The 14,135-nt window shown below is 43.5% G+C and overlaps 1 protein-coding gene across 2 annotated transcripts in view; it reads right to left on the reverse strand.

The window, feature by feature from the left end:
- Edem1 (ER degradation enhancing alpha-mannosidase like protein 1) overlaps positions 1-9,872 on the reverse strand; it is a 29,786-nt gene extending 19,914 nt beyond the window's left edge. The window contains exons 1-2 of one of the 2 annotated variants that reach the window (XM_047534709.1): positions 9,105-9,871; positions 3,146-3,218 (exon numbers count right to left, since the gene is read on the reverse strand). In XM_047534709.1, the coding sequence (XP_047390665.1) occupies positions 3,146-3,218; positions 9,105-9,622 (591 nt within the window). In that variant the 5' untranslated portion in view covers positions 9,623-9,871. Of the gene's footprint in view, positions 1-3,145; positions 3,219-9,104 lie in introns of both variants that reach the window. The other variant, XM_047534710.1, reaches the window with a different exon arrangement.
- Positions 9,873-14,135: the final 4,263 nt, after the last annotated feature.

Consider the following 14,135-nt stretch of genomic DNA (forward strand, 5'->3'; position numbering starts at 1 on the left):
TAGTAAAAATAAATCAGAAAATTAAAGAAACGAAAATATGACTTTCCCTCTGCTCCTCAAGTAAGTCCACAGCTTGGGTGCTTGGCTCCCAGGAGACCAAACATCTGGAAAACTGACTGAACTTGTTGCTTACCGTCCAGATGTCTAAACACTTTGAGAACCAGTGGTAATATCTTTTGGAGCACAGCATAAAACAAATGACATTTGAAACAAACAAAACATACAAATAATCAGCTCTATGGCATGGTTTTGTATTTTGTTGTTGTTACTGCTGCTGTTTTGGGGGGGGTGTTGGGGAAAGAAAGGAGGGCTTCACTAATGCTAGGCTAGCACTCAACCACTGAGGTAAACCCCAAGACCCTCTATGTTCATTTTACAAAGTGAAAGTATGACTACTGTTTGGGATGTATTGTTATGATGTCAGACCAAACTACTCTCCCCTATATGAAGTGCAAATTGGGCACAAAACTTTATAGATTAGCCTAAATGGAATTATAATTGAACTGAATTCTACTGAAAATTTTATGACAATATTGGGACTATAATGACATCAAAAGGACACACACACACATCACGAAACATCAAGAAAAAAATAAATAATTCTGTTAGACAAGACTGCTTTCGAGTATATCTTATTTTCTAGCCCTAGTGGTTTGCTACACATTTTTTTCTCCTCTTTGCTATTTGCTGTAATGTCAGAGCAAGTACAGATGTTTTGTTTTTGGCTTTCAGTTCTTCCATTTTAAAAGATTATGCAATTAATGCTGTGAGTTGCATGCAACAGTCCAGGACTGCTTTCCCCCCAACCCCCCATCCCCCAAGTATTGCCAAAATACATCTGTTACAGCCTGTTTAAAATGCTAGCAAAAGAAAAGAAAAACCTCAACCTAAGCAACACCTGAAAATGGGCCTGCACTGCTAACACATTAAAGGCCGGATATTCTACAATGAAAGCCACAGAAATGGGTCTGTTTCCTTACAGATGTTCCCCAGCAACAATATCTGAGCAGCTGTGGTACTGATATGATCTCAGCCCAAGCGGAGGATGGTGAAGAAAGCCTGCGCCTCTGAGTTCCATATTGTAATTTGCCACTTGAGTCAGGCAGCTACCAGGGTAAGAAATCATTCACTCGTGACTGAGGAAAGGTGGCCTGGATGAGAGTTAAATAGGCTTCTTTACTGCAAGACTTATCAGAGCCTTTAAAATACTGATGTGCAACATGTGTCTCCAATAATCAGACACAGAATTTCTTTGGTTCATTTGGGAACAAAATTCTTCTTTCGGGGAGTATACTCTTGAAATTTTTGCTAGGAAATACTGAAATTATTGCTAGTAGAAATTCACTTTTTGAATAAAAATTTGCATTTCTACAGTGTACCGGATATTATCAAGTGTCAGGGAGAACTCTGCAAATGACAGAGATAAGGTATCTGTATGTACCAATCATGGGGATAAAAAATACAGTAGGAGCTGGGTGCGGTGGCATGTGCCCGTAATTACAGCAGCTTCAGAGGTTGAGGCAGGAGGATCACGAGTTCAAAGTCAGACTGAGCAACTTAGTGAGGTGCTAAGAAGCTCAATGAGACACTCTCTCTAAATAAAATACAAAAAAAGGGGCTGGGGATGTGGCTTAGTGGTTAAAGCACCCCTGAGTTCAACCAGTACCAAAAAAAAAAAAAAAAAAAAAAAAAATACAGTAGGGATATAAAAGTTTAGAGAGAAGTGAGCATTCTTAACCTATCTCTGAGTCTAGCACTTTTTTAAAGCAACACTCCTAGGCTGAGTTAGCCTCCAGTGTCTTCAACAATTTGCTCTAATTAGGGCACACTTACTTGTCTGGGCACATTTTCACCAGTGACGATGGATGACTCAGATGGAGCAGCAGTGACTCCAGGAGGTATTGGGAAACTAAACTGCTTTGCAACTAGAGCCCAGCAGGAGGAAATCCAGTAGCCCAGACTTCCTATGAGATCAGGGTCTAACCATATTTCCACTATTTATAAAATGAAGATGTAGAGTGGTCTCTACAGTTCTTTCCAAATTCTAGCAATTCTACTACTAGCAAAATACAGAACAGTTGTAATGCATACTTAGCTAGCATCACCCAATTCTAACTCCTAACAGAAAGCTTTAAACTTTTCTAAGGAATGGTAAAAGAAACCAGAGTAAATTATTAAATACAGAATTTGGGCTACACTATAATGGGAATTCTCTAATGGTAAAGGATTGATGGATAATGGAGAGAAAGTTGTTTTTTGTTTACAGTACCAGGGATTGAAACAAGAGGCACTTAACCACTGAGCCACATTCCCAGCCCTTTTTATATTTATTATTTTGAGATAGGGTCTTTCTAAGTTGCCTAGGACCTCGCTAAATTGCTGAGGCTAGCCTTGAACTTACAGTCCTCCTGCCTCAGCCTCCTAAGCCTCTGGGATTACAGGAGTACGCCACTCCACCTGGCTGAGAGGTTTTAGAACCATTGCTAAGGAGATTTTACAACAATGCTAGGCTGCACTAGTCCCTGGGAGACTGTACTCTAAGACAACAGGTCACGAAGCAGCTGAGGCTCGCAGATGGCCTGACAACATGCTGCAGAGCTGTGGCCTGCCACATGTGTCACATGTATCTGTTCAGGTCTGCGGCTCCAGAGTCAAGGAGGGAACCCAAGGGAGAAGGGGGTGAAAGAAGCATCCAGAGGGCAAGCCAGGACTGGAGTGGACACTCTCCACCCAACAAGAGGAGTGAGGACAGACAGGGCCTCATGTGTGGGCTGGAAGCAGGGCACAGACACACCAGGAACCTGCGGACCCTGAGATCTTCTACTCCTGGATAACTGACTCCAGAAACCGTACCTATCAATGGGATTGTCTACGAATTCCTTTAGGAAAGATGGGAGTGAAAGTGGAGGTAAAACTCGTTCTCTATAAAAACCACCACACAGTTCTCCATGGTTTAAGAGGTACGATACTTCCCCTTATTTAACCTTCACCCCTTTGCTATTCCTTAAAGGTCATTAAAATTTTAAAAAGCCATCAAAGCTCTTAAGTATCAGGTTTCCTGAAATTCCCAATCCTAAGGGAAATTAGGGGTAATTAACTACAACACATCTTAATTACCAAAATAAAAAAGAGGCTGAACACTTACTGCAAGTGTATCCAATGCATCAACAAGAGTCAAAGAATAGTTCCCCAGGACATCATTGATGTTCAGATTTGAACTGAAAAGTAAGTGAAATTAAAATTAAACAAAGGTATTTGACAAAAGACCATAAAATTAAACACCTATCGAAAACTAAAATTGCAACTAATTCTTATTTATCTATTCACAACATTAGTTGTGAATAGATCAGCAGGACAAAGATCTTCCTATCTCAAGAGCAAGAGTTTCTATAGAGTCTATAAGTATAGAGAGGAGTCACAGAACTACAGAGACTTGCTTGGACAGTCTTAGGGCAGAGAGAACTCAACAGGAAGTAAGGAAATTGAACAAGAGTCTTCTGCCCTCTCTAAGATAATTTGCTAACCACATAATCTCTTCAATCCTGTCCATCTTCAAAATCCTCTAAATTCACAATCATCAGGAATTAAAAGAGAGAGACCCCATCGTATGACCTTCTTATAATATTTAATTCAGAAATTACACACTCCAGTCCATTACACACAAAAAGAATAAAATACCTTCAGCTACAGTATCAGTATTACTCATCTGTCCTTTGGTCATGGGAATAAATTGACTTCTTCATACTATTTTTGCCACTAATGTCTCATCTACAGACTCCCCATTATTTCTGTTAATTCCAAGGAGAGGTCTTTTAGCATGAACTAAAGCAGGTATTGGGGCTCTTCTCTGTTCTACTAAAGCAGCATCAGTGTTTCTGCTAAACCTCCCACCTGCAAAATCAATACCAATTTTCCATTCTGAAACAATAAGAAACCAAAACTACAGGATTCAAACCAAAACTACTACTCATAGTACCATCACCTACTATTGTGCCAGGCCCTGGGTTCAACTTCAAACCCTAACATCTCAAAAAAAAAGCTTCTTGCTATAATGCCCAAATGATCACTAGATAAGGTGCACACCTGTAATCCCAACTTCTTGGGATGATTGCAAGTTCAAGGCCAGCCTAGGTAACCTAAAGAGAACCTCTCTCAAAATATAAAAAGGACTAGCAGGGTGTTTCTCAGCAGTGAAGCACTTTCCCAGCATGTGTGCAGAGGCAGGCTGGGTTCCATTCCCAGTACTGGGGGGAATAAAAGAGTTGCCACAGTGGGGGGAAATACATTTGCAATAACCCTGGTGGTTCCTTCTCTCCACTCCAGTCAGACAAATCTACTTAAAGATCTGGCATGATAGGAAGAACAAGGTGGAGCATACCCAAAATCCTAGCAACTCAGGAGGCTGAGGCAGGAGGATCACAGGTTTGAGCCCAGCCTCAGCAACTCATAAAAGACCCTGTCTCAAAAAAAAAAAAAAAAAAAAAATTAAAAGGGGTGAGGATGTAGCTCAGAGGTAAAGCAACCTGGGTTCAATCCCAGTACGAAAACAACAACAACAAAAAGATCTGGCATGTTCACTGGAATACTTTTTAAATTCTTTTCTATCAAATATTTCCTATATACATGCTTTTAAAAGTGTGAGAACATGAAATTCTTGTCATTCCATCTGGCCAGCTTAGACTGTGGACTCGTTCTTTAGACCTACTTGCTTAAGTCCAATCTCACCTGACAGCTCTTCAGTGCCTCAAGCCAAGAACTCAACCTTCCAGCAGAAGGCTTCCCAATACCCAGCTGGCTGAACCCCAACTGGGCTCCCCATGAGTGAATGGCCACAGCATTCACCCTAGCTGGGAACTTTTGAAGAGCACATTGCCTTGAAACAGAAAAGATGGAGAAAACTATGGAGAAAAAAAATCTTACTGAACTAACAAAATCAAACACATCTTTTTTTTTAAATTCCCACATATACTGAACCTGTAACAGCTGTTCAGAAATCTACCTGGTGCTATGTGGGTACAGAGAGAACACGTGGAACAGTCCCTGAAACACAGGGGAGGTAAGACAAAGGGATGTGAAGGTGAATACACAACAGAACTGATTTCTCAGGTAATATTAAAATGAGGACCAGCAGCTCAGAGCAAAGGAACCAGAGGGAGAACTGCCTTAATCAGTGAGCTTCAAACAGCTCAGTGGCAATACAGAAAGAAGACTGGGACTGCCTCTGAAAGAGAATAGATTTTTAAAGAGAGGAGGAGGCCATCTTAAATTAGGGGTGCCTAGCAATCAGTCAGTTGGAGGCCAAAATTTGGTTTATTCATTTGAGATCTGTTTTTTTGTTTGTTTGTTTGTTTGTTTTCAAAGGAATATAGCTGAGACAGAATGGTCATGTGCTCAGGGCCTGAATTTACAGTGAGCATTCACAGAATTACAAAAATATAGCATCCAATGTACTCAAAGAAACTCTTGAATGTGGATCCTCTAACACAAATTGGGGTTGTGAGAACTTCTCTGCATAGTGATCTCTAGCGGAAGAGAAAAACTGCTCTTTTTAAAGCACTGAGCTTTTATTTACATCGTATTTACATCGCAAGACAGGCAAGACTAGCCTGGAGAGAGTGTGACTAAAAAGATGCACGTTAAGCAACCACATTTTGTTTCTTTGTTATTTACAAAATATCCTAATGGTGAATTCATTCTACTTTTTTGAAAGAATCATGAGAGTACATTTGATTAAAAAAAAAAAAAAAAAAATGTGTGCAAGTAGTACACACATGTGGTCCCAGTGGCTCAGGAGGCTTGAGGCAGGAGAAACCCAAGTTCCAGGCCAGCCTCAGCAACTTTTGTAAGACTCTGTTTCAAAATAAAAATAAAAAGGGCTGGGGATATCGCTCAGTGGTAAGTGTCCTGGGTCCAATCCTGAGTACCACTAAAAGCAGATACATAAATTATAAATAAACCTGAAAGATTTTATGATAGATTTGTGTGGAGGATGTGAATGTGCCTACTGTTTCAGAGCCAGAATGACAAAGCTGGGGTTCAAAACTTCCCTGCAGAGACCAATTCCCAAGAGAAGTTAAAAGGACAGGGAACACAGAAAATATGCCTTTCCACTCTAATGAAGCAGTGTGAAACTCTACTCAAGGCCACATGACCCCAGAGCTTTTTCACCTCCTCAAAAGTTTACCAACCAAAAGGCCAAATACCACCCCCCTCTCAAAACACCTGACTTCAGCTCACACACATCATCACTGAATGGCCCAACCAAACACTCATCCAAGACTTAAGTCTGAAATTAAGCTACGTCACACATCATGCCAAAGGGACCAGTGTGTCAAATCAACTACCACCTCACCATGCTGAAGAAGGGGTCCCAAGCTCCAGAAGGTTCTGAAGTTTCATTAAGAAAAATATTAGAGGGGAGTGTATTATTATCCTATGTACGTGTACAAAAAAAAATTTTTTAAATAGTTATCGCTCAAAAAAAGATAATGAAAAAAATTTCAATATCACATTATTACTTTACTAAGATTACTCTGAAAAGTTCACATTTTTCTTGTTCCCAAACGAAATTGATGTGTACTTACTAAAAATAAATCTTCTATTTAAATTAATAATTTGATATTCTATTATTTAATAGATGAAATTGAGATTTATGATTTTTCAGCATCTAAATCTGCCGAAACTCTCAGAAAACCATAAACAAAAATAACTTATTAATTCATCTTACCTTCCAAAAATATTTGTAATGTTATTCTGAATACCATAGAAAGATAGTAGCTATGAAAATATCTGGGCTAAAATATTTACACTAATTTCAGTGAGAGAAAATTAGAATAGAATTTTCTTTTGGCAGAATTTTCTGAGTTTACCAGGTACTTTAATGAATGAGTACAAAATATTTCCTCACTTAAAATGTTATGCTTTGTAGAAAAGAGTTCATTGCAGGTGTCAACAACTTTAAATTTATTAATCATAAATTGCAATTTTGGCAAAGATTGTAGAAAATTTTAATAAACATAAAAATTAATAAGATCATATTGAAAAATATTCTGTAGAATAAAGTCAGTGACATGATAATAGAGGTGGATATGACTGAGAAACAGATTAATGATGGTGTTAATTATTCTACTGATGTTATTTTCTAATGACATAATCCATCTATTGAGGCATAATCTATCTATTACTTTCTAGAAATATCAATACTTGTACTTGAATTATATTGTAACTTCTAAAAACAAAAATTTAAAAATTTTTAAAAAATATTAAAATGACATCAACTCACTATCTAGACCATCGTATTCCCAGTGGAACATACTATCACAATTCCCTGTTCAACAATTTCCCAATTAAACTGTTAAAGTGGTCTGAGAGACTAAGGCACTTTCTGAAAATGCTCCCCTCTTATTGTCGTACCATGAGCACTGGGGAGAAAATACCATTAGGATCCAGAATATGAGCACACACTTTTAACTGCAACCACATAAAAAAGGTGTAGGCATATGGGCAGCAACTGGCAGAAAAGATAAATTAAAAATAACTCTCTGGGGGGATTCTAGGCTTAATTTTTTTCCCTAAAATGTAATGAAGCTATTCTCTCAAAAAGAAAGAAAAAAAAAGTTGAGCTTGAAAGAAAATACATTTATAATAATTAAGTACCCTCTAGTTGAGCAAGACAAATAACTCATTAATTTCTACAAGTATTAATTTATACCAGTATATTTTTAAATTTTTTTTTTAGTTGTCAATGGATCTTTTGTTCAATTTTATTTATTTATATGTGGTGCTGAGTATCGAACCCAGGGCCTCACACATGCCAGGTAAGCCTCCACCACTCAGCCACAACTCCACAGAGCCCAGTATATTTTTAAATTTTTATAGTTTCTTTTCTTTTTTTCTCAAATAAATTGAGATAGTAAATACATTGATATGTAAAAAGACTGATATGATTAAGTGAGAAAAATCACTCATCAGTTTCCTACAGTTTTTGAAAGGCCCAATGCCTAGGATGTGCCTTCGATGTCGCACTAAAAATCATGCTCTCAAACTGCAAATTCAGACGTGGATGTGTAGATAACCAAATCATTTTTAAAACTCTTCAATGTATGGGCTTCCTTCTTAGAACTTAAAAATTGGACTCCATTGCTTTCCAAGGAAAATACAGGCCCCACATGTCCCAAGGCACCCATGTGTGGTGTCAAGGCACTGGGCAATTCAACTCCTCAGCTCCTACCTAAGGCCAGGGAAACAGGAAGACAGTCACCTATCCTGCCTAACAGGGTCCCCAGGAACTGCAGGCCTCTCTCCTCCAGGGAGGAGGAGCTGGGTGTGCTGTCCTCTTGGACTCTTGAGGTCTGTAACACTGAGTCCAAGAGCTCCGCCCACGCAAACAAGGTTAGTGCATGGTGAGGGCTGGGCGACCTTCCCTGAAGGCCCTGCCACCAGACTGGCATTTGTGGGGCAGTACAGGGCAGTGGCGTTGACAGCCAATTCAGGGTCCAAGAAATCACACTTGAGTGTACAGACCCCCATCTGGACCAGAAGTTTCTCTCCTCCCACCTAACTCTCAGCCTAAGAAGCCTCCTGGAAGGGGAAATGTTGGGACCCCACTGCCTGCGGCTCACTGGGTGGCACTGAAGAAGCCTTTTCCAGGAATCGACTCTCCATTTTTATATAAAAAAGACCTAAGTCTGGCCATCTACTTCGAAGGGGCGTGGGTCTTCTGAAGCTGCGTTTACAAGGGCAGCATACAGACTTCATTTAGATAACGTCTCCATCTGAGAAGGGGGATCCAAAGTCCCCCAAAACCAGCTTTTGGCACTGCCACTGTCCCTTCCGGTCTCGGGCCCTCAGTATCCCCATCTGTAAACCTGCTGGATCGCTGTCCCTAAGTTCGGAGAGTCCCGCAGAACCAAGAAAGGGAAGTGCCACCAGCCCGCCCACGCACCCTCAAGTCCAGGGGCCTCGAAGGGCCCCCCACCCCAGGACCCTGAAGGCCGTGGCAGCCCTGGGGGGCCCGCGGCGCGGATGGCTGCCCCCAGCCGCGAGGACGAAGGAAGCCCGCGGGGCACGCGGCCCCGGGCGTCCGGCAGGCGCGGGCTACTCACGGGTCCCCGCGGTCGGGCCCCCGGCCGCGGCAGTGGATGGGGTTGAGCTCGTCCTGAGGAAAGGCGTGCGCCATGTAGTTGTCGTAGCCGAAGACGAACATGCCCCGCGCCAGGTCGCGCATCTGGGCGCGCAGCTGCGGCGGGAAGGCGCCGCTGTAGCGCTTCTCGTACTCGTCCGGGCCGCAGCCCCGGCCGCCCAGCACGTAGCCCCAGTGAGCCCGGTCGCACACGCCCCGCGCGGGCCGCCGCGGAGCCCCGGGCCGGCCGGCCGCCACCCCGACCGCAGGCGGCTGCAGCCACGACGGCCCCGGAGGACCCCCGGGGACCCCGGGCCGGCCCACCGACCCCGAGGCGGGTGACAAGAGGCCGTCGGGGCCCCTCAAGCGCTGGAAGCCGAAGCTGAGCGGAAAGCGCTGGTAGAAGCCCATGCTGGGCCCCAGCCCGAAGACAAGCCACAACACTCCATGGAGGCCGAGCCGGAGGAGCACCAGCCCCAGGACGAGCGCTCGCCATTGCATGGTCGCGCGGCCGCCGCGGGCATTATTTTAAAGCGCGGGGGACCTCCCCAGCCGGCCACCGCACCCTGCGTCCGCCCTGTAGTCCCGCTCACTTCCCCTTTAAAGAACTCCGCCGTGACGCACCAGGAACTGACCCATTGTCCCCCACCCCCAGTTTCTCTGGCTCTGCCGACCAGGCCTCGCGTTCGCCCGCCCGGTAGCCCGGGATTGGCCCGGCCCGGGCCCGGCCTCGCGGGGCGCGGCCCGGGACTCCTTCCTGCGCCATAGGCCGCCAGGTCGTCCGCAGCCGCGGGGCCCCGCCCCGTCCGCAGGCCCCGCCCCCAGCTCCGGCCCCGCCCCGTCTTCTAGCCCCGCCCCCTGGGCGGTCCGCAGTCCGGCTGGCTGGCGTGGCGAGCAGGGGTCGCTCGGGCTCTGGGCGAGGGAACTTCTAGCCAATGGGAGCACGGCACGAGAGCGCCCGTAGGATGCCGGACTGAGACTTAACCCGTGTGACCCGTCCGGTCTTGGGTAGAGGTCAACTGAGTAGACGGTACGTTTGTCCAAGCTGGAACTGCAGAAAACCACTCCAGGTCTGGGTTACAAGTGGTGACAGCTGAGGCAGAAGGAAAAGAGGAAGGAATGGAAGATTTCGGGGTTTTCTTTTTTTGGGTTTTCCCCCTCTTTTGCAATCCAGAGGATTGAATCCAGGGGTTCTCTATCACAGATCTACCTCCCCAGCCTTTTGTAATTTCTCGTTTTCCTGAGAGAGGGTCTCGCTAAATTGCCCAGGCTAGCCTGGAACTTGGAATTCTCCTGCCTCAGCCTCTGAAGGAACTGAGATTACTGATATCCGGTTACATTTCTGTATTGAAGGAACTACTTCCTCATATCAAAGGCAGAACTTGTAACTTGAGTGTCTGTTGAGGGTGGGGTGGGATGTTACCCTTTGGCTCAACCTGCTGAAAACGCATCTCAAATTCAACACTTCAGTGGAACACCCTAACTTGTAATAATCTCTGGTGGTGCTTCTAAAACATATACCCTGGCCCCATCCTAGGCCTGTTCCAATGGAGGGACCCGGAAATGGGTTTAAAGTGTTTTTTTGGGATTGGGTATGTGGTAGACTGCTTGCCTAGCACCACAAAAAGTGTTCTTTAGCAATTCTTAGGGACTGGCAATTTCAGGAAATAATGAGTTGTTATATTGCCCTTGTCTCAGAAACAGTCTTTTTTTAAAAAGGGAGGGATATGGGACCACCACCAAATTATTGTTACCAGACCTATTTAAATGTCCTCTCCTTCCCTTAAACTCCCACCATATGTCTTGAGCAGGGCGGAAATTACTTAACCTTTGAAGGATGGGATTGATTCCAGGTTAAATCACTATACCCCTCTCTCTACTTCCTAGAGTTAAGGTTGCAGCTGGAGTCCTATGTAACCCAGCTATATTCAGGAGGTTGAGGTAGGAGGATTTCCAGTTCAGGCTAGCCTAGACAACGGAGACCTTGTCTCAAAATAAAAACAAAAAGGGGCCAAGGATGTGGCTCAGTAAGAGTGCTTACCTAGCATGTGCAACAACCTAGGTGGCTCAGTAAGAGTGCTTACCTAGCATGTGCAACAACCTAGGTTCAATCCCCAGTACTACAAAAAGAAAGAAAAAGGAAGAGGGGAGGAGAACAAAAAAAACGACTGCAAATTTCAGCTCTTAACAGATATGATATTCATGTAAAGAGTCAACATTTTAGGAGTTTTAAATGCCTATCTTTTTAACCTTTTATTTTTATTTTTATGTGGTGCTGAGGAGCAAACCCAGCGCCTCATGCTGCTAGGCAAGCGCTCTACGGCTGAGCTACAACCCCAGCCCAATGCCTATTTTTAATCTTAAGTTTCCCAACCATGTGTCTTTTAAACCAGAGATCCTAAAATTTAGGAGGCAGGACTTGACTGGACCTCCAAATCACAAATTGGCCAAGTGACCGAGGGAGTGATTAAGAGGATGACACTCGCCACATTTTCAAGGTCAGGGGACTTCCCACAGTACAGGAGTTGTGATGGGGATTTAAGAAGAAACATTTGATTACAACACACGGTGACTGGCACTTATTAAGGTCCATTTTGTTGACTGAATCTTTTTCCTCTTCCAAACTGTGAGATAGGTAGGCCCAAGCGGTACAGAGAATACAAAAAAGAAAAAAAAAAAGAAAAGAAAGGAAAAAAAAAAAAAACTCAAGCCAGGGTCTTTTGGCTGCAGATTCTGCATGATACCCTCTATGAAGAACACCTAGGGACCCTGCTGAAAGCCCAACTCCAGGCCTCAATCCAGAACTTTCAAGTTCTACCTCCCTAAAACTTGCAAAGTTGTACATTATGTTTCCCCTCTAAGCTACTTTCTTGCAAATCTTAACTTAAATCTGTCTTGTACCACAGTCAACCGTAGGCCACATTGGTGACAGCTCCTGTCCTCACATTGAAGAAAACCTGTAATAAAAATAAATCTCAAAAATAACCACAGAAAACTATCCAATTTCTGAAAGATATTTCTCATGGTAAAACTGACTACAGCTGTCAGTAGTATAGGTCTCATGGTGTTTTGAAAACCATGTGTCCTCATTTAATTGTCAGGGAAAACATCGTAAGGTCAATTCCATAAGCCATAACAAAAGAAATCAAGTAGCAAGCTCAATTCTCAGAGCTTGTTGGCTAGAAGCAGAAAAAGAGCTACTGCCCAGGTGTCCCACACCTCAGCCCAAGACAGTTAACATTACAAACAGCTGACCTTCAGGCAAAGAGAGACACTTCCTAGGCCACCCCATGGATAAATGACACTACCACCCTAAAAGGCACAGGCTCAATTTAGGGGCTAGGTGAAGAAAACATTTCCTTTTCAAATTAAATTGAAATGAACTGATTGTCTTGTGACAAGCCCTTGAGACGAGGATGTGCCTCAAAGTAAATGTAGCTAGTAAAATTGAGAAAAATACCCATATCTAATCAGAAAACTCCATCCTTAAAAAATCAACTCTCTTCACCTACCTATAATTCCAGGAATTTGGGGGTCTGAGGCAGGAGGATCATGAGTTCAAGGTCAACCTGGGCAACTTACTGAGACTTTGTCTCAAAATTAAAACATAAAAAGAGTTGGGGATATGTCTCAGTGATAGAGTGAGTGCCTCTGAGTTTGATCCCCACTACCAAAATAAAAATCAACTCTAGGAAATAACATTTGATTCATGATAGAGTTCTCTGTATGTATTCTCAAGAAGGAAGTACTTCTGTTATGAAAATGTAGGGGAACGCCAAAAAGATGACAGCTAAGAACCCAGACTCAGAAGTCTGCCAAGGGATTGCCAGGTGTTCAAGTCATAGATCTGCCCTCTGAGTGACCTTGACAAGTTTCTTTTCTGGAAGATGGGGGAGTGAGGAGAATAGCACTTACCATGCTGCAAGATTCAGTTATTACACTATAAAGCATACCTACGATATTGCTACACATATGTTGGGCCCTATTAATACTCTGTGAACCTTTTGTGACCAGCAACTAGTACAAAAATATCTGGTACAAGCCAGGCACAGTGGCACATATTTGTAATACCAGGCTTACATGCGAAGGTGGCCAGTTCAAGGCCAGTCCAGGTAACATGGTGAAACCATCATTAAAAAAAAAAACAAGAGCTGGGCACCGGGGTGCACACCTGTAACCCCAGCAGCTCAGGAGGCTGAGGCAGGAGTGGTTCAAAGTCAGCCTCAGCAAAAGTGAGATGCTAAGCAACTTAGTGAGACCCTGTCTCTAAATAAAACACAAAATAGGGCTGGAGATGTGACTCAGTGGTCAAGTGCCCCTGAGTTTAATCCCTGGTACATACATACCAGAGGTCTATTGGGTGAACTGAAAAACTAAGCCCTTCCTATATGCAAAGTACTATTTTAGCACTTCAGAGAAAATATATCTAAGGAAACCAAATAGCACAAGGGCTACAGCTCACCAAAGAACAGCCAAAAAAGCCTTGGATCCTCAAGCTAATTCGAGTTCTAGTAAGTCAGCCTGTGGCAACTTCTACATAGGACTATCCTAAATCGCTGTGATTTGGGTTTACATCCCACAAGGTGATCCAACTTGTTATGGCTTAGATACAAGATGTCTCCCAAAAGCTCATGCGTGAGACATTGCAAGAAAGTTAAGAGGTGAAAAGATTAGGTTATGAGCATCTTAACCTACTCTGTGCAATAATTCACTTGAATGGATTAACTGGGTGGTATAACTGTAGGCAAGCAGGGCATAACTAAAGGTCATCGGGAGCATCTCTTTGGGTTATAGACTCTGTCCTTGTTGAAGGGAGCGCCCTCTCTGCTTCCTGGCGGCCATGTCCTCAGTCACTTTCTTTTGCTACACGTTTTGGTCATGTTCTGCCTAACCTCTGGTCCGTAGGTATGGAGTCAACTCTGTGTACTGAGACCTCTCAAAATCTGAAGGCCAAATAAACATTTCCCCTCTAAACTGTTCTTGTCAGGTAGTCTGGTCACAGCAGGGAAAAGCG

This window comes from Sciurus carolinensis, chromosome 19, assembly GCF_902686445.1.
Source record: "Sciurus carolinensis chromosome 19, mSciCar1.2, whole genome shotgun sequence".
NCBI classification, from domain to species: Eukaryota; Metazoa; Chordata; class Mammalia; order Rodentia; family Sciuridae; genus Sciurus; species Sciurus carolinensis.